Raw genomic sequence first — 21,113 nt, 5'->3', positions numbered from 1 at the left:
GTTTTCAATGTACTGTACATTTGGACACCAATGTTACTGCTAAAAGAAGTGAGTATGAGAATATATGACACCAACATTGGTTTTACCTGTATACTTGTATTTTGCACATAAAAACACCTGCCTTAAGATATATATGTATTTGTACAGAAAGAAAATCATGGAAATTTGCTTGGTTTTGTTTTCTCCCTTGCTTTACAGTTTTAATGTGTGGTGCCTTTTACAGATTTATAATGAAACAATAGAGTGGTGCCATAGTGAAGGAAGTCATGAGTTTTCATTCTAGATTCGCCTGAATTTTTTTAATGTATTTTACCATTAAACAGTAACTAACTCTTTTTATTATCTATATTTTAGCATACTGAATGATTGAAAAATTTCTGGGCACATTTCTAGTCTTCAAGTGAATAATACATGTCTTGTATTGTTGAATGCAGCTGCTTTGTGCAATGTGTTTTTCTTTCTTGACTAAAAAATGGGAAACCCATACACTCAACATGTCTGAAGAAGAAGAATGAAAAATTAAGATATAACATGTATCAAATCCACCTCTGTCTAATAAAATGCAACTTACACTACTCCCTTTATCTGACGTCCTGTGGAGAGATTTCTTACTGAAGCTAAGAACTGGGTTTGAATAGCTGAAGTGTCTGTCCACTGTGCCACCCTCCTGTTGCTATGATTGTTGTAGTTTCTTGGAAATAATGCCTCATTGTTGTCATTACCCTTCCTATGTTAGAAACTACTGTTCTTGTCTCCAAGAACTGCTGCCAAGTTCCTGTGTTTAGAGGAGGAAGAGACAGTGATTATGGAAACAGAAGGTAGAATTAACTTGCATGTGATGGCAGGGGAGAAGAAAACTGGATGCCTACCACAAAGAAAAATGAAGCACGAAACATGAGTCTCCAGAAGAGGTGAGTCACCTGCCTGTAGGGTTTCCAAAGGCTCCCTCTCCGCCTGCAGAGCAGGTGCAATGTCCTGGGAACAGGCCAGGATGAACAAGGACCCATTGGGGGAGGCATCGGAACCAGCTGAGCCTGAACCAACTGGCCACAGCACAGTAGAAGAGAGCTGACCATTGCTGGGGAGTCCCAGCAAGTCCCACACTGCTGCACGTGTTGTCTCTTTTAAGCCACGGTCTCTCACACAGGTACTTTACATGGGCCCTGCTGTAACCTTCACAAGCAAGTGGACCGGGGAGTGCTACCACCCAAGCCTCAGCTTGTGGCAGGGGACCTGCTTCCTTCCATGCAGTTCACAAAATCTGAGGAAGAGTCCCCTCAGTATTGTGATAACGGTATTGATCTCACCATTTCCATCCACGGATATGGCACCTGCCTTTCAAGGATAATTTTTCCCCAAATATTTTCAGTATTTAACAACTTAAGTCGTTACATGCTTCTTTAGCTGGAAATCTTCCTTGTCTCAGACGGTGTTGTAGAGCGCGTTTTATCCCTTACACTGCATTTTCATTTCTCAGCAAGAAAGCCGGAGCATGGTTTTCCCCGAGGGGCACCCTCTCGCTGGGACCTGCTGTCTACCAGCCCAGCCGCGGAGAGCTGCCTACCCGAATCGGGCTTGCGGTCCGGTGCTCCTGCTCTCTGTGAGAAGTGCAGCAGCGGGAAGTGTAACGATCCATAATCACTAGCCAGACTCTGCTCGTAAAACAAAGGGCGCTGCTGTCCCGGCCGAGGAGCACTGATTACCCGCGGCCTCGTTACTACCCTTTTCGGCAGGAGAGCGCCGGGGATAGCCGGCCCTTTACCAGGGCCGGGGGCTGGCCGGCAGGGGGCTTCCACCTGGCGGCGGGCGGGGCGGGGCCGGGCCGGACGGAAGGCCCCTCCTGCAGGCCCGGCCCCGCCCTCACAGGGAGGTACCGCCCTGGCCGCAGGGGAATGAGGCAGGGAGGGCGGGGCCCTCCCGCCCCCCGCCCCCCGCCCCCCGCCAGGGGACCCGGAGGGAAGGGCGGTGCCAGGCGGAGCGTCGCTGGTTCTCATTGGCGGAGGCCGCTGCTGGCCACGTCCCCTGAGGGAGCGGGGAGGTGCCGCAAGTCCGCACGGCGGGGCTCCCGCGTCTTGTTGCGAGACGGTCCCTCGGCTCGCGGCGGGGCTGGCGTTGGCGGGAAGGAAGGCGCCACCTGCGGCGACGAGCGCTGTCCCGGTCGTTTTCGTGAATACGGCGGGCCGCCTGTCAATCCCCGCCCCGAGTCTCTGCCGCCGCGCCGGGCGCGGAGCGGAGCGGCTGCTGGCACATGGCGCGCTGCGGCGGCGGCGCCGGCGCCGCTGCGCCGAAGGGCCCCGGCCCGGCGACGATGGAGCGGCAGCGGCTGAAGGAGGCGCTGGCCGAGCAGCTCCGGCGGGACCTCGGCAGGTAGGCGCTGGGCGGTGGCTGGGACAGGGGGCGGCTCCAGGCGGGGCGCCGGGCCGGGCGTGGAGACGGCGGTAACGGTGCGCTCCCGCAGGCTGCTGGCGGAGGGGACGCACTCCGACGTGACCATCCGTGTGGGCGACGCGATCCTGCGGGCGCACCGGGCAGTGCTGCTGGCGCGGGCGCCGCGGCTCTTCGCCGGGCTGGGCGAGGGGCAGCCGCCCCGCGAAGTGCTGTGGCTGGACGGCGTGGGGCCAGCGGAGTGCCGACGCTTCCTGCGGTGAGTGCGCGGCCGCGGCGGGCGGCCGCGGGCGCCGGGGCAGCGGGCACGAGCCGCCCCGGTGTCCTTTCTCTGCTTTTTTCCCAGCATCACCACCTGTTTTAAGGCTCTCCCATACAGAGCAGTGCCTTCGCAGCCCTCAGCTGCAGAGGACTTTCCAGTAACTTACTTTTCTCTGCCTTGGTCCCGCTGCCGACAAGGCATGCATTAGCTCTCCACCATAGCGTGTTTTTTATGGTATGTGACAGCTGTGTAATAGAACAAGAGAAAAAGTGGCAAAAATCCTGAATGTATCCTTTGAAATTGGCTCTGCCTACTAACACCCTTGTTAGCAACATTACCTGATGAAAAACAACAAAGAAAAACCACTTAGTGTCATGTTAAAAAAAAAAGTTATGGATTTGGAAACCTGGGAGGACTTCATCAAGTCAGATGAAGATGCATTGAGAGGATGCCTCAAGTTAGAAACCCTGGTCATCACTGAAGTCCTCGTGGTCCATGGGCTAGGCCAAATAAAGCACAGCTTTCCCGCCAACCTGGGGTCTCAGAGAAAGGCATGCCGCACCGTCGGTGCAGTGTGTGGGCTGACTGCTCCCCAGGGACTGGTGCGAGGGCCAGCATGTTTTCCCATCGCCAGCTATTAGCACGCATCTGTCATCTCTCTCATCTTGCTCCAAACCTTCGGTGAGTACATCGGGGTGTTGGCTGGTGCGGCCGCCAGCCCTTGCAGTCCTCCTTTCCTGTAAGTGCCTCTCGCCCTTCTTTCAAAGAACTGGGCAGTGCCTGCTTTTTTCTGGCAAAGCTGTGGCGGTGCCTCCTGCCTTCTATAAAACAGGGTTGATGTTAGAGCAGATTGGCACTTTGGGGCATGCGCAGGAGCAGAGTGGTAGCCACTCTGGGATTTCAGACAAATTCAGGATGTACCTAGAAAATGTACGCACTTGCAGGCTCTTGAGGTTGTTGGCAAGAGGAAGGTGTTACAGTTTTAAAGTGCAGTGCCTAAAAAATAACTTAGGCTGACCTCTCCCTATTTGTTTCACTCATTCTCTCATTAAATTTTTAAATAAGGCAGCAGATGGCTAAAAATAAGTATTCAGGGTACTAAAGTTATAAGCATGAAAGAAAACTTTTTGAACTGAGAGTAATATCTATAACACAGAATCATTGCCGTGGAACAGGCTAATAAACTGGCATTTGTTAGGTTACTGTCAAAGTCTGTCAGGAGCATTAGCAAATCAAAAGTGATAAGAAACTAGACAGCATGGGTTTTGTCTTATATTTTTCTTAACTCCATTATAACGCCAATTTCCTTAATTTGCTTCACATTCATGTAAATGGTGGTACACAAGACATTCATGCAAAAGCATGACAATGCAAATTTTAAAAAATCCAAATTATTTAAATTTGGAAATCATGAAATGATTATTGGGAATAATTACTGCAATTATTTATATACTGTTACTCCTTTGTTTTCCTAATGCAAGTACTTAATATGTCTGCAGTTCATCGATACTTGTTTTCAATTTTGTCTATGTTTGCTGGAAGGTAAGTAATGATCTCTAGAGTCCTGCATGTTCTCCAGAGCGTGTGGTATTGAAAAACACCTTTAAGCTCAAAACAGCTCATCTAATTATAAACCTTTTATCTTTTTCAATGTGCTTTTAGATTCTTCAAATTAACCTTCCCATATATTTTAAGCTATGTATGAAGTCCATTTTGCAAGATGGTTGGTTTTTCTTAACTAAGTCTTCAGTGCTGTTTGATACTTCAGCTTTTGAATCCTGTAAGCTAGCGTATTTTATGAAAATGTGTGTCACAGAATGCACTAACTGCTTTGGATCAAGGAAAGGAAGCAGCTTCGGTTGAAAAGAGCCTAATTTAATTGTGGAGTGATGACTCCTGCTCATATCAGTGTCTGTTGAATCTCGGTGGTGTCTTACTGTTAAGAGAAAAATAAATTAGATCTTCACAAATCCAAAATAGTGCCTTAAATTGCAGCTTGACGTTGCCTGAAAGCTAGCCTAGTTCTTGGAGCACATGAATTGCCATGATGAGTTCTCACAAAGACCTGTAGTTGCAGTTGAGTTCCTGAAAGCAAGCTGTAGTCTTCTACAAAAATTCTAAGTTTTCTGCTTATAAATATTATTTCTCTGTAGAACAGAAGAGGAATGTTAGTATAGTATTGAAGAATTCATCAAAGCTCTAATAAAATCTCATTCCTTTTCCTGTTTGTGTTCAGCTTTTATTTTATCTTCCCAAGTAAAAATGATCTTTCCTTGGGGATTTACGACTTTTTTTTCTCACAAGCTATATCTGGTGTGCATCTCAGTGAGACATACTTCCTTTGGGCCTCTGTCTCTCTTAATCATGAGAGACGTAGGCTACGTGTCATTTTTGTGCTGAAGGCTGTGCAGCTCCTCTTGCCAAGCTTCTGCGCACTTTTGAGCAGGATGGAAGACATGGTGAACTTCATGCTGATCTTTCTACATAGCTTCAGAATGAAATAGATAAGCAACTGAGCACTTTGTTTCCGTCCCTATACTTGCACTGTCAGAGGACACCAGCAAGAAACTGCTGGTCACCAGGAAGGGCAGCATCCATGTTGTAGATGCTATTCTCCCTACATTTTTGCCCAGTGAAGCTAGTGTAATATTGACTAAGCCCTCCGATAGCCTTTTGTCACTCTTCATAACACAACTAGAAAAGGGTCAACAATTGCAAGTATGTCAATGGCAGGAGATGACTGCTCAAGCAGGGTTCTGCAGTCTGCCTCAAGAAGCGAGCAACTTAGCATCCCTCAAGGGCAACAGTCTGTCACAGATCATTAGATCATTAATATCTTGCCTTTTGAGAGGCAAACTGCTTTTACTCTTTCAGTCAGAAAAATACAGCTTTAGAAATAAAAATCTAGTTATTATTCTTACTGTCCCCTGATGTTTGTATTAAAGGGATCTGATTTAAGGAAGGACAGAGAAGGACCTAATGACGGTCAGATCCAGTTAAAAAGCAATAAATACAGATCGAATACAAAGGAATACAATTGTCATTGTCATGTTTACTGCCACAGGGGTTAATTTGCAGCACCAGCAGTTGATTCAAAGTAGACCAGCCAAGGCTTCGACCATGTTATGTTTGCATAGTTCTGTATCACGCAGTAGAAGGATGCTACATCTAGCTTAAGTGCAGACAAAAACATTCTTGAAGGTAAACTACTAGACAACATGATGACAGTAACTTATTTCTGTAGGCTCCATGTACACCTTTCCTTTGTAGAATAAATTTTAGGCTGTAGCAACTGCTAGTAATACAACAGATATCCTATAGCATTGCTCCAGTTTCATCTGTCAGTCATTTCATTGTTGCTTATGTCTGTCAGAATCTTTCCTGCGTGCAGGGGGGGAAAAAACAAGACATAAGGTGGGGTACCTGTTAAAATTAAGTGACATCAGACTGACAGTACAGAAGGTGATAGCCTAGCTCTATTTTCAGCTTGACCTTCTCTTGCATGTGATGTTTTCATAAAGTGGGTGTACCAAATACAACGCATCTTGTTTGTGAATATTTGTTCTTTAAATACAATTCCCAGTTACAGGTCCCTCACATTGGATTACAAGGCAGTGAAAAAGGGAAATGTTTCTTTAAACAACCTGTGCATGAGATTATTCTTACTGATTGCTAGATTGTCATAGTCCCCATTGGATACTGGCTATTTTTGAGGAAACAAATGTATCTTCTGCTTCTGTGCGTTAAATTCCTTTACACTTATGCCTCAGCAATCTTACCCTTAATATCTAGGCTTCTGCATTCCCCTGCAGTGGGTTATGATTGCAGACCAGTCTCTTTCAGAAGAATAGGATGCCTCCCATGTTCTTGAAATTTTGTGGATTATACAGTTTACTCTGACATGATCCTTCCCTTTTATCCTCTTATCACTCGTGCCTGTTGATGTCGTGTACCCTACCATGCAAGGAGTATCTTCTCTGAATGACTGATTCATGTAACTTGAAAACAAGCTAACTGCAAAAAGGGCTTTCTCTGGAACTTGCAGGTGCATTTTATGGCTCAGCAACTATTCTTTCCCTTGCATTAAGACACAAAGGAATTGGTGATACAGCTGAAAAAAATCATCCCTCCCAAAACAAATGGAATTAACAAATGCCACCCTATAAATATAGGCAACATGGGGAATTTGATGTGACTGTCTTAAACTTTGTGAAACGATAAATCCTGAATTGTGGAAGTTAAAATGCTCTGTAAAGGTTTATCTCCAGTAAACAGTGAAAACTGAGAAAGTTGAGAACAAATTATTGTGAACCAAAGTGTTTACTTCCCGAGTTAAGGGATTAAGGAATTTGCTTCTCTGAATAGCTAAACTGTTCTAACTTGATGGCTTTCATTCATATAACCATATTCTCTGGTCTGAGTTTGTTGCTACAGCACCAAGTTAGCTTATTATGGTTGTAAATATGAGCTAAGCTAGTCATCGAGAATAATTAGACTTTGCTAAGCAAGGAAAGTGGGAGGGAAATAAGTAAGATACAGAGTCTGTAGTTTAGATTTTATGCTATATCCTGTTGGGGGAAGAAAGCCTTCACCATGATGACTTGTTTCTTTTGATGAAAACAGGCTTTAAACACATGCCAAACAATGGTGACCTTATCTCCTTTCCACATACACAGACAATGAGTTTGTCATTTTTTCTTATTGGATTTTTTTTTTTTGTTTTTGATCCATGTTTATATCTAATCTCAATTTGTCAGAGGAAGCTGAGAAGCTGAACTGTCAAGTTGCAGTATATGTGGAATGTACGATATTAACATCATGCTTTGGAGAACATAGTATCTTAATGCCCCAGATTTATGCCTCAAGAAAAAAAAATTCAATTTATGTGAGAAATGGGTAGAAATCTTTTACTGGGGCCATGATTGCTTAAGGGCCAGATTCTTCTGCTGAAATGCTTAGCTTTCACAAGCAATCAGAAAATTTAATCAGCATCTGTGTGAGGCAGCAAAGCAGTTAATGTTGCATCTCCTGAGAAGAAATTTACTGAAATGATTGTCTCAAGAAATCAATTAAGCTAAAATAACCATCTTAGCTGCAAAAATAAAGCAGATGGTTCTTTTAGCAAATCTAAAGGGAAATGGAAGAATCTTAAGTGATTAAGGTAGGTTGAAGTTGTTTGTATGACATGCCTAACTTGCACTAACAAAGATTCACTGCTATAGGTGTATTGCTGAAATATTTTTGCAAGTCCACCGAGATTAAATGCAGTACATGAGAGTATTTGCTGCAGTTGGGTTTGCTAAAGACATCAGTGCATTAAAACCATGGGCAAGGAGTGGTTCAGAGACTTCTTACATTCTCAGTGTTATTTCTATTAACAAAAGTGAACAGATCTTGGGGTTTTTGGGGGCATTTAATTGTGATAGCACATAGCTTTGTTTAAGTAAAACTGTATTATATGGTATTTTACATGTGTACAGAAGATATTTCAGTGCTAATCTAGTTACATTGTTAAGTTCTGGTATGTGCTATACCAAGTTACTATAGAAAACAACACAGAGCATCTGTACAACTTGTAAGTAAAAGAAAAACATAATTTGTTTTGTCTCTTTGCATTAATTGTATAATCCCCTACACTACCAAGTAAGTATCCTGTTTTGGGCATCTGTACTTGTCCCTCTATTCTAAAGTTACCATTGTGTGGGGTTTTTTTCAGGGCAATTAAACTGAAGCACAGTCGAACAGCAGAATTTCCCCTTTTCATGTGTCAGACTTTTGTGCTGACAGCTTCATGCTATCCATACTATTTACGATGGAGAAGCTTCTGATTTTCTGATAAGACGTTAGCATTACCAATCAGTTTGGGTTGCTAGCTGATAGAAAAAAATATTAGTATAGAAAAAAAATCCTCTCCCCTGGCATTAATGGCTTTTCTTCAGTCCTGCTTTGTAGTCTCTTTACTAATGCTCTGCAAATCTGGGCATATACACAACATATCCATAACAGCATGTACAAGATCCTGTCTGTTTAAACAGTGAGTGTCTAAGAACTCAAAAGCACTTCTCTAGTGACATCAATGACGTGTGTACGTGTATGTGTAACTTTAAGAACCTGGGTATGCAGAAGATGGCAGGTAACTGCCTTCTCCAAGCAGGCTTTTTGTGAAGAACTCTTCTCGGAGCAAGTGGAAGCTGCTGTAGGGAGTATTTGAAAGGTTGCCTAATGTGTTGAGATTTTTTTTTTTTAATTATTTATTTGGTTAGCAACTACTTAGGGACAACAGGAGAGCCTGTCCTGACAGCTTTCAGTAAAGTTTGGTGAGTTTGGTGATGGTGTTAATTCCAGTGACTTGTGGTGTTCTCAGAAATAACAACAAAAATGGGTTTCTCATGCTTTTAATTATGGTATTTCATTAAAATAAAACCTGCCCTTTCTCCCTTCCCTTCTTATTTGCATTGTTTCCATGGTCATTAGTGGCATAAGACATTTTTATTTGGGATTTTAGCAGTCTTGCAGACAGTGGGTAGAGCCCACAGTAAGGAAATGTACTTCTTGACTTGAGGGACCAAAGAAGTGAAGCATAGTTCAAAATTCTTTTTTGACCCAAACATTAGCTTAGGACTTTTTTTGTGATCATGTTTTTTGTATTTTCAGTGAGCATAAAAATGTCTTACTGATTTAGTCAGTATTGGCTTTGTGGCTGTTCTGAGAACAGAATTGCATGATTGTGCTTCTAATGAGACTGTGTGGTTTTCAAGACTGTGTGGAGTCATGCATCTACAATTGATAGAACTAGGTGGGCCTTAAAGAGAGCTCTAAGGCTGAGAAACTTCCCAAAGAATTTAGCCTAAGTGATTTGGAATGAGAGGAGATAAAAGTTCAGGACACCTTTAAAAACAAAACTGGGAATGAAATCTTTAGATGCTCAAAAATAAGTTTAGTTGGGCTATTTAGCATTTTCTTAGTATTTTGCAAATTACCCACAAAGTATATGTTTTTCTTGAAAGTGCATTTTGAGATGTCTATGTAGGCTGTGTGTTGTTATAAAAACAAATTAACTCCATGCTGCTTTATATGTTCTAGGAAGCTGGTCACAGTGAGTACAATCTAGGACTTTCCTGATCATCATTAGGGATGTTGGAAGAAGTAAAACATTTTTATGCTGCCTTAGATTGTTCAGATGACTGTGAAAACTGCTTTCTTGTAAATACTGAACTCAGTTCAAAACTGGTCAAGTTCTAAGACCTCTTAATAATACCTTTATCTGATTTAAAGAAGAAATGTATAAATTTATAGAATTGTAATCTTCTGCACTTTAACTTGGTAAACTAAGGTATCACACTGAATGATGCCTAATCAAGAGCTTTGCAACAGTAAGGGTCCTGGTTTCTTGCAGCAACTGAGTTTTAAAGAGATGGTTTTACATTATCACTAAAACATTTGAGCTCCAAGGTCTGAGCTATGCATTTGCTGTGGATGAAAGATTTCCTTAGCTTTTATTTATGCAGGAAGGCGCCATTTGATACTCTGTAGAAGACAGTCTAGAAAACTTCACTCTGCCTTTAGAAATGACCCTATAAAATAAAGGGTGTTACCAAGCAAAGTCTTCATTAACAGGTTTCAGAAAACTGCAGAATCTTCCATTCTGAAAAGAACATCTAATGGGATTTAGCTGAGATAAAGGAAAATTTCTAAAAGATGTGCTAAAAACATTATTGCTGTCTGTGAAGCAGAATAATGGATGCCTCCATGAGTCTTTCAAAGTAGTAAATTTACAGTGTGTATTAAGCAGGACTCTAATATACAGATATTCTCGAGTTTCTGGAAGTAATAAATCCAGGACTGTGGCTGGATTTTAAACATTAACTGAAATAAGTAAGGTTCCTTGACTTTTTACAGGAGAAAACTTATTTCAAATAGTCTTCATTTTTTTCAGATCTAGAAAGCAGTTACTTAGTTGTGGTTTAATAATGTTTGGGGTTTTTTTTGTTTTATTTACAGAGCTCTTAGTTGTGGTAAAGGTGCCATTTTTATTGACTTAAGCCCTAGTGATAATAGAATTGCATTCCTGAGGTTTCCTATGTAGATTATCTGAAAATACCCTGAGGATTCCCAGGAGATTGTTGCCTCATTGCCTAGCTTATCGGATTCCCTATGGATATGTTTTTCAGTTACTGGCAGAAAGTAAGCAAGGATATTAAAATAATAAATCTATGGCAAAGCAGTTTCTCTGTTGTCATTAATGTTCTTTCTCCCTCAATTTGTACTGTCTTTACATGTTGAATATGCAACAGCTCCGCCACAACAGAAAGGTGGATAAATAAAGTTCCAGTGCAAATTTAACCTAACATGTTACGAAGGGCAATTTTCTTTCAACACACTCTTACTAGGGATCTTCCTGCAGTTTTTCACATTCAGTATGTGTTACCAGGTTACTTCTGTAATTGTTGTATTTGCTTACATCTGCTGAAGATGCAGGGATTAAAGGGGGAACGATTGGATTTTGTCTAATAGTGGCATTGTCTGTATGACTTCAAGTGACATTTCTTGGAAGATGTAATGTGGAGAAACAACTGAAGACAAAACTTCAGAATACTTCTCTGGAATTTTGAAATCTCTAAGTTAATTTGGTTTCTACTCTGAATTTCTGTTCTTGAGTCCTACTGCCATAGAGCCGTAAAACACGTTAAGTACTGAGAAGCGTAGCTAACAGGGAAAATGTGTGGAAGTCAAGGTCTTGAATTTTCTAAAGAATTGTAGAGTCTCCCTGCTCCAGCAAGCAACCAGTGGCTCTGCTCTTGGTAATACAGCATGTTATTACTTGTCTTTCTCTCATGCCTCATGCTATTGTTATGCTGGGTTGGAAAGTACTGTAAATATGAAAAGCAGTAGATGATCAGGCCAAGTTCACAGGTTAGGTATTCTGAAAGCACATACAGGTCCAACCACTGTAAAAACCCATGTAAAGATGGTCCGCTAATCTTACTTTTTCAATGTGAAATTTTATTATTCCTGTCACACGTTTTCCTGGCCCTTGCTTTCAAAAATCTAATAAAGTACTAAAATTCCATTCTCTACATTGTCATTTCTTGTCATTCTCTCTTGGTGAGAAGCTGTATCACACAGACAAAAAAATTCTACCTAACTCAATCTTTTAAATACAGGACTTAAGAAGGAAGATGATTTCTATGTATGTTTTCTCTGCCCCTTTAGAGGACAGTGTTCCAACAGCATACTCAGACTACTATGTTCCCAGTATTAACAAGAAAGCCTCTTTGCCATGGAATGGGTGACTAAATGCAGATCTCCAAGTACATTTCTGCTAAATCCAAAATAACTGTAGCTCTTCTGTTAGACTGCTAACTTCATCTATATGGTATGAAACCACTGATAAAGCATGTTATCAGTTCACATTGAATTTTTAAGGCTCCATTAAGCTGCTGGAGTGCAGTATCTTTCTATAAATACGAGATCTTTGCAGTCACAGACTGCAGGCTTTTGTTAGCCTTTCCAGATCGTGAGCTAAAAATAAGCTGGTGAAACAGATGGGAAAGTGGGAAGCTGGAATTACTATATGGGCAAAGTGAAAGTCCTTGGGTAATCTTACTGCAAATTTTCATGTTTTCCATCACTTCCTTTGAAATTACAATTTATGTCTCTAATACCATTCATTTATATCTCTATACCATTCTTATGGTTTTGTACTTAACCTTGATGTTAGAAGGTTTTTATATTTGGGGGTTTGTAAATTTGATTTATTAAAGGACCATCAACTGCCTTTTCTTGGTCATACTAAGATTTATAGATAGGTCATCTGTCATTATTGGTACAGCTTGCTTCTGCTTTTAACAGCAGATGATTATAGTAGATGAGCTATAAAGAGCAGACAAAAGTTTCTTTAATTAAAAAGCAAAGTGAGAGAAACCTTTATTCCTTTTAACCTGATACTACATTTTACTTGTAATGCTTGTTTATGCTTTTTCAAGCATTGCAGAAGTTATCCAGAGAAACAGTTTTAAAAAGGCGGGGGGGTCATTATTATTAAGCACTGTAAAGTCTAGCTTTTGTTTTCTGGTCATTAATTTTGTTAGACAAAAAAAAGTCTTTTTGTTTTGTTTTGATTAATTGAAAATTACAAGAGTAAACTTAGTGTCATCTTCTAGGCTTATATATTCATCTGATAAAAATCTTAAAGCTGAGGAGCTGGCTATGATGAAAAAAGTATTGGAACCCAAATTAATACAAGAAAACAACATTGCAACTCTTCAGAACACTGCAACAAGTGTAAATTGTCTTGAAGATGGCAAAACAACACCTGTTGATCAGAACACTCCAAGTGGAGCTGTGCAGAAAGAAGTTGCTTGTTCATCTTGTATTGAAGAGGATATTCCAGAAGTAGTCGTTGATGCAGAAAGCAACAAAGCCACTACAGGTAGGTTTGGAATTATACTTTCGTTTGTTTGGCTCCTTGTTGTTTTTTTTTTCTTTTAAATAATTATCCAAAGACTTATACAGATGTAAAAATGCAAGCAAAGATTAAAGTTATTTTTTTAACACAGCTTACATGGATATTCTCTGCTATGGTCTACCTCATTCTCTCACACTTTGAAAAAATGAATTGCTGCAGAAGTTTGGCAGGAGGGGTTTCCAGCCAATGTGTAGCATAATAAATCTGACAGGACTTGCCAGGCATCAGGCATGTTTATCAGCATTGTGTCCTGTCTTCTCTCTGTAACACAGCAAACTTGAGTCCACACCACATGGGACTTCCACAGAGCAGAATCTCTCCATTCCTTTCCTTTTCTAGCAAATTACACTAGTTCCACTGTTCTTTTATGAGGATTTTGGAATCTTTCAGAATCTGCCCTACTACAGCCATGAATGAAATAAGTAACACGAGGAAATGTGTAACTAACTCTACACCAGAAGTGCTGGCTGCTACAGCTGTGTCAGTCAGATCGGATCAAGCAACTAAACTGTTCGGCAGAAGTTTGTAGCACTACATGACCCTGAACTTCTTCAGTTTACTTTAATGCAGAGGTACCAGATCTCTGCAGAAAAAATTAACTAGCTACATAATCTTATGCACTTTTTCTATAGATAGCAAATATGAAGGCTTGGTCAAATTTCCGACATCTCAAGTGAAAATGAGAAGTAAAATGCAAAGTCTGGAAAACCTTTTAAGGAAAATTCTAGCTTAAAATGCAACTTTAAAAATTTTCATTGTGTCAGATTCTTCTTTTCAGATGTGTTAAGTTGTCTGTGTACTGTCAATAGTAATGCCATTTCTCCCCATCTGCAGGTAATTCTAAACTAGAAGCTGTATCTGTGTTAGGAGAAGACTTAATGATGCTCTACAAGAAGTGCTGTTGTCCAGATATTAATATTTGCATAGAAGGCAAAGATTTTCAAGCTCACAGGTACATAAGTACTTACTCTAAAGTTTTTCAACCAAAATTCTTCCAGTATAAAATGCTGCTGGTACTGTGTATCTGTAATAGGTTACTGCTGGTGCTGTTATCTAGCTGTGAACCATTATAGTTTTTAGGTCTTATGTGAAGTGGCCATACGTTGATACTAATGAAAATTATTTATCTCATTAATGGCAACTATGGTGAAAACAGTTATGTTTTTAAGCACTTCTAAGATTGCCATTGTAAACTCATGTAACAAGTATATACTCATATATAAATACTGTGTCGGTTTTCTTTCCTAACCTATTACAAATCATCTATGCTCTCTGAAGAAAATGGAAAATATATTAATAAACTATTCAGCTATTAATACTGAATAAAATTACTATACAGGTAGAAAATTTCTGTAGTAGTAATTTATTTTTTTTCTGCTCTGCTGAATCTGATTTTACTTTCATTGCTTCCATCGTGTAGATGTAAAGATTGTCAGCAGCCTTTAATAGGTGTAAAGTCCAAGACTGTTTTAAGAACTTTGGCATACTGGACTTCTGTACCTTGGGAAAGCAAATTAAAGCATTAGTACTATTCCTTGTACTTGTGATATGAGTGTTTGCACTTGAGATAGCAAACTAGACAGCCTATATTTTGTTCCCTTTGAGTATATCAATAACTGAGAGAGATTATAAAAAACCACCACTATTTTTAGTATTTTCTTAACACAGAATCGGGGGGGGGGTATGTTACTGACATTACAAATATCTTTACAGAAGATATGTCATAATGGGGGGGGGTGTTGTTTTGTTGGGTTTTTCTAGATAATAGAATTAGGATACATACTAAATTTCCAGAATGTATTGTAGTGTAGTTAGGCATGTTTTTTTCTTACGGTCTACACTACATGAAGAAATGTTCTCATGTCTATAACTTTGAGAAACAAATACTTTAATGCACAAAGAAAAAGATTCCATCAGCAGAGCTGCTTTAATTTAGGCCACTTACTGCCTGGAGCAATGTATCTATTCTAACTAACATCAAAAAACATGGCAGTAAATCATAGAGAAAACAAGGATGTTCTGAAACAGGCACAAGACTTGTTTGTTTTAATACTGCATCATGTGAACAGTGGGAGTGAATAAGGGAAATCTAACTTTCAGTTTAAGTGTCATGAAAGCACCAGTGTGATTTATTTATTTTAAGGGTTTTTTTTAACATTCTCAAACAGAAGACAGTTTAAGCCCCCACTCTCTCCAAGCATTTATCTCAGTATTCCTTATTTTCTCATGAAGTCCTATGGACTTCAAGTAGATTTCACAGCATGAGCAGCAGTGCTCTGAGAGAATTGCCAAGTTATGTTTTCCTAGTGCTGTGTTGCATTCTTACAGAGCTCCGAGTGGAGCAAGTCAATTTGTTCAGTAATAAACTTGTGGCACAAACCATGACAATAGGAAAGCACAGATAAATTTACTTCAAATTCATTATGTATCTCCATGTATTTTAGAAGTTAAAATTTTATTAATGTATAGTTAGGTAATACATACTTGTCCGTATTCTACTGAGTAGCTGTCTTATTTAAAATGAGGCCTTGAAATACCCACTTCAACCATGCCCTTGCAGTTGATCTAGTTCTGTTCATTACTAAAATTCATTTGGAAGAGGATGACAAACTTGGAGATAGTGTATTTCATATCTCCATGATATTGTTTTATTATATCTCATAAAAACAAGATCATGTGTCTATCCAGAACTTCAAATAATCAAAGTTGTCATATAATACCCATTTACATGTGGGCATATTTCATGGAGATATGAAACATTCTGTAAAAGCTTCATTATTATTATTGCTGGATGAATCGCAGGAGGAATGTGTGAGATGTTCCTAATTTAAAATATTGAGACTTCTGAAGCAGGAGGGGAGAAGAGAGATGAGAGATTCCAGAATATATAACGCCTAGAAAAGAGACCATAAATAGCATTCTTCTTACTTTTTCCTACGCAAAATGAGAGTGCTCTGAAATATTTTAAGAGCCGATAAATATATGTAAAAGAAAGGATTCTAATGCCTAATGTAAGACTTTGCTTTTTCTGCCACAGGAGATACATGACATAAAGTAATTCTATAAATAGTAGGATGCTTAGTAAGTGTCAGGAAAAAATTGTATGTATGAGAATATTATCTATGGCTGCAGTACATAAAGGATAACACTATAACTGGCGTAAATCTGGAAGGCTGAAATCATAAAGAAGTTTTCATCCAATGTCTTCTCTTCCTTTTTGCCCTTCCACTTCCACCTTAAGAAGCTCCTGTGCAAAGGTCTTCTAATTTGTGTTTTTGCAGACTGTGATAGTGGTGGAGATACTCAACGAAACAGACTATGGGTCTGGGGTTTCTTTATTGCCTTTGATGGAAGTAGTAGTAAGTCAAATTAGCTCCTTTATGGCCAGTTATGCCTTTTAAATATACAATGGTAATAAGTCTAAACAGAAGTAACTGGAAACGTAAATCATATTGTTGTATCATATGTTGGTACAAGTTTGTTCGACTTTTAGGATGTGCTGGTAGGTGGCCAACCAATTTCAGATAAGAGAAGTTTTATACTTCTCTTTTTATTTTAATATTTACACATTTTGTAGTGTAAAAAGAATTTAAAGAGATTCAGGATATAATTATTTGGTTAAATGGAGCAGTATAAACTATTATTAGTTTCAGGTGATTTACTGTTATTTGCTAAATAAACCAGAAGAAATAAACTTGCGATTTTATATTATATAAATATATAGGAATATGTAAAATAAAAGGAAAATGCTTGTGATGATAATTTCCTGTGTGAATGTCAACGTCATACTGGAAACAAGCTTTAACTGAGAAATTTGGAATACTGTTTGGTTTTTTTCTTTAGTGTATTTTGAAATTCCAAACATACTGGAAGAAAAGGCATGCAGTATACAGATGGTACCTTAATGCATAAAGGGCAAAGATTTAAGTCAATGTTATCAAAGAGTCTCATAATAAATATTTGTATCTAGTGGAATATTTACTTTTTCTCTCTCAGGGCCATTTTATGTGCCAGATCTAGTTACTTTGCTGCTATGCTGAGTGGAAGTTGGGCTGAAAGCTCCCAAGAGCACATCACTCTTCAAGGGTAAGTGTTGTCTTTGCAAGTCGTGTGGGAGCAAAGGTAGGCAATTTAAAATCACTGGAAATAATGTAACAACTGTGCTGTGTATAGAGCACTGAAGATTAATCTGCCTTGACACATTTCTTCAACCTGATACATTCCCTGAGTACTGTTTTGACTTCAGTATGAAACAGTGTGTGTAGTGTATTTATTAATATTGTCAGATGGTTCATATGGGAAGTCTTTTTCGTCAGCAGAAGAGTGCTAATCCTTTTTTGTAGAGTATGTTTTAGTATTCACATCTTTTACAATTCTATTCTCTTGCTTCATGTTGTACATGTCATGAGAAATATTACAAATGTCTGAACACTGTAATCTATTTTCATACCTATTTGTACAATAAGAGTGTATTTACAATGTAAAGACAAATAAACAATTACATTTCTTAAATAGTGTTTAATAATGATATTTCAACATCATACACTAAAACAATTTTGACTAGTGTACTTGTTGACATTAGCTTTCTGTGTGAGAGCTGAAAATAATGGAGCTGTTAGTGTAAAATGAATACTTAAAACTTTGTAAATAAACTGGGGACTGCCAGGTTAGTTCCCTTCAGTATCAGACAAATCAATTGAAATATATTAACTTTTTTTAAAAGCAAATTAATACTGATACTTATAATACATATAACACATGTTAGGTTTTTTTAGTTCAGGCATGACGTTGGCAGACTCAGCTTTCTTTAGAAAGAACTGTGTACCTTACAGTGTTGCAAAATATAATTGCTTTGTGTTAATATAAAATTGCTTGGCCAAGTAATACTTTCCCATATTTTCATAATCTTAGTTTTCCGTCAGCGTAATAATATTGCTGCAAAACCAGGAAGGTTTTCTGTTGATCTGGTTATAACTTCCTAATCTTTATAAAACAATACACTTTTAATTGCTTCCTTAGCTTTTATGCTATACATAGTATGTTTTAGAGGCTGAAAGTCAACAATTACTCTGGTATTTACACTTCTCTCCCTGTAATTGATTTCTGTATGGCTAAGACAGAAATCCCTGTGTGTTAGTAGAGTAGAAGTACTTAATCCTGAGAAGTACTTAATCTTTATATGAGTATATTCTCACGCCTGTGTCTCATAATTTTGGTTATTAAGAATCATATTCATTTGTTTTACCTTTTCTAGTTCAGTTTTCTGCTTGGTGCAGATTTCCATGCTGTCTTTCTAAACACTTATAAATAAAGTACATACGGCTTATTCTGAAATAATGAAAATTCTACCTAAGATAACAGCTGTCAAGACTGTGGGGAAACTCTTTCTTGCTGATTTTATGGCTATTGTGTACTAATACATAGAAAGACAACTGTGGTGATTTTCCTTCTTAGCAACCTTTTTTTTTCCTTTTGTTTTTAGTCATCAATGTCCGTTGCTTAAACATGTCTAATGTTTTAAAGGGTCTTAGCTCAATCTGCATGACTATATTCCATTTATACTAATGTACACAGCACTTGGGGGTTCTTAGCATTGCACACTGAGGCACACGTACGTAAGTACAATAATGTATTGTTCAGGAGATCGTGTCCACCATTAAAAACAGACATTCTGAGCCTTTCCCTGTTAAGATGCTGGGATCATGCAAGGATGCAAACATAATTCTGTAAAAATTCCTTATTTCTTAATCTGAATCTAGGCATAAAGACCTTTTCTATGTATTTTGAGATGCAACATTCCTTCTTAGCATTGTAGTAAAACTATTAAATGTATTTTTATTGTGGGAAAAGCTTAAATATATTAATAAAATCAAGAATTAAAAATAATTATTATAAAACAATTTTTAAACATATTGTTGCTTAATAATTGACTTATTACTAGTAAAGAGCTGGGAGATGAAAAAAACTTTTCTGTATATTATTAGCGTAAATAATCTAGATACTAGTATTAGTCTGCTTATGACTTAATTTCAAAGATTTAAAGTATTACAAAGTTCCAGCAAGACTACTGAGTAGCAAAATTCACCCAAAATACTGTCCATTTAGATATTTTTACATGGTAGTAATCTTGAAAATAGCTTTATTTTTATCAGACCATTTACCTTCCATTCACAGAATGGCTAGATGATGTATCAGCCTTTTGACCTTTTCTTCCTTTGCCTAAGAAAAGTGGTGGGTTTTGTTCTGGACATGTCTTTATTTGTATATTTTTTTCTTTCTTTTTTGCAGCATAAGCCATGTAGAAATGAGTGTCATCTTGCATTTTATATATGGAGGTATTCTGGACTTTCCAGACAAAGTTGATGTTGGGTATATGTTAGCTTTTATTATTTTTAATTGTAGTTTGTGCTTGTTCTGTATTTTTTCAGCTAAAAGGAAAATTCTTCATGTAGCATAAATAAGACAAAGATGTTAAATATAATGATCATTACACTTAAACATATTTGAGGAAATTCCAAAAATAAAGCTGTTGAAGAAATCCTGTTTATTTGGCAGCTATTGGAAAAGATGGCCAGACATTACTTGAGTATTATATAGGCAGAGTGAAAAACAGGAGGGTTTTTTATAACAAAATAATTCCCAATTTACCTGTACCTTCATTTTAGTTTTCAGAATAGTATGTATAATGTGTGATAATATACAATAGTTAATATTTGGAATTTATTTTTAAATAATCATTTGAGTTGATGCGAAGGCTAAGTAGTTAGTCTTAGATCCATAGAAGATTATATATAGCAACCAATATAAATGTTGGCATTTTCTTCTGGGATAGTTTTTAATCACAGTTTTATGCATAATCCTGAATTAGTGAAGTAAGTTCTGAAACGTGTGAATTATTCCCTGAAACCATTTATATATTAGCTGTTGATCTCTGCCACTAAATATTAAACCACTACAATTTCTTAATGTTAGAAATTGTTGTTCAAAGCTTATCTATCTAAAATAAAAATATGGAATTGTTTGTAACATTCCCCCAATGTCAATGTTTAGGTAATGAATTGATATAGAATACAAAACTATGGTATTGATTATTATGTAAAATAATTAACAGTTTGTTCGCAGTGCTTTTTAGTATTTGGAAGGGACATGATTCTCAGATATGATGTCATCCATAACATTTTATGTAATCCTTGGGAAAAACGTACAAAATGCTAAAACTCTGCTGGCACAAATTTCTTCACTTGCTACCCTTAAAATAGAGAAACTGAGAGTTTTCTAAACAATTTCTCAGCCAGTGGCTGAGGCTTACTGTTACATAGACTGGACCCGGTAGTTGGAAGATTATTAAGTCAATACATGTTCCTGTTTGAAGATTATTCTTTGGCAAGTTTCACACTTGGTTATCAATCTTTTCTGCAGTAAATTCTGACTGAATAAAGAGGTGAAATTACCACATAAATTGTCTTGTAAGTAAAATGCATGTATGAAAATTATTTTTGATTCCTGTTGCTACTGCTTTCTCTTCAGTCGCATGTTGGGCATTGCAGATATGTATGGACTAGATGGACTGAAAGAAGTAGCTATCTACATTTTGAAAAGAGATTACTGCAATTTTTTCCAAAAGGTATGTCAATTCTCATGCTACTTTGTGAACCGGAAAGCCTAAGAATTTTCATTCCATTACTTACACAACATATTGTAACAGCTGTGTCGTCAAGGTGTTAGCTTAAATCAACAGACCATATTCTTATGTGTAAAATTGCTAAATTCACCAGGATTGATGATGGGAATAAAGCCTGTGGTATCATCCACCTATTTATAGAAGCTTGTAAACCACAACTGATGAACAGCAGTATTCTACATGATCAATTCAATACATACATGGGTATAATTTAATACATTCTATCGTATATGTAATTGTTGTAATAGTAATATGGAAATACTGTATATTTGCGTATCAGATTTCATGGGCATGTATTTGGAAAATATTACTGTTCA

At 38.2% G+C, this 21,113-nt stretch overlaps 1 protein-coding gene across 1 annotated transcript in view; it reads left to right on the top strand.

The window, feature by feature from the left end:
• Positions 1-2,248: 2,248 nt before the first annotated feature.
• Positions 2,249-21,113, top strand: part of BTBD8 (BTB domain containing 8) — a gene marked incomplete at both ends in the record, with an annotated part of 35,935 nt that continues 17,070 nt past the window's right edge. Inside the window, 7 exons of the mRNA XM_082003179.1 lie at positions 2,249-2,367; positions 2,459-2,644; positions 12,811-13,079; positions 13,950-14,067; positions 17,112-17,201; positions 19,404-19,484; positions 20,643-20,739. Of these exons, the coding sequence (XP_081859305.1) occupies positions 2,249-2,367; positions 2,459-2,644; positions 12,811-13,079; positions 13,950-14,067; positions 17,112-17,201; positions 19,404-19,484; positions 20,643-20,739 (960 nt within the window). The remainder of the gene's footprint in view (positions 2,368-2,458; positions 2,645-12,810; positions 13,080-13,949; positions 14,068-17,111; positions 17,202-19,403; positions 19,485-20,642; positions 20,740-21,113) is intronic.

This window comes from Phaethon aethereus, assembly GCF_964289735.1.
Source record: "Phaethon aethereus genome assembly, chromosome: 8".
Taxonomy (NCBI): Eukaryota; Metazoa; Chordata; class Aves; order Phaethontiformes; family Phaethontidae; genus Phaethon; species Phaethon aethereus.
The sequence above is the reverse complement of the archived record's forward strand: the minus strand, read 5'-3'. Positions and strand labels throughout refer to the sequence as shown.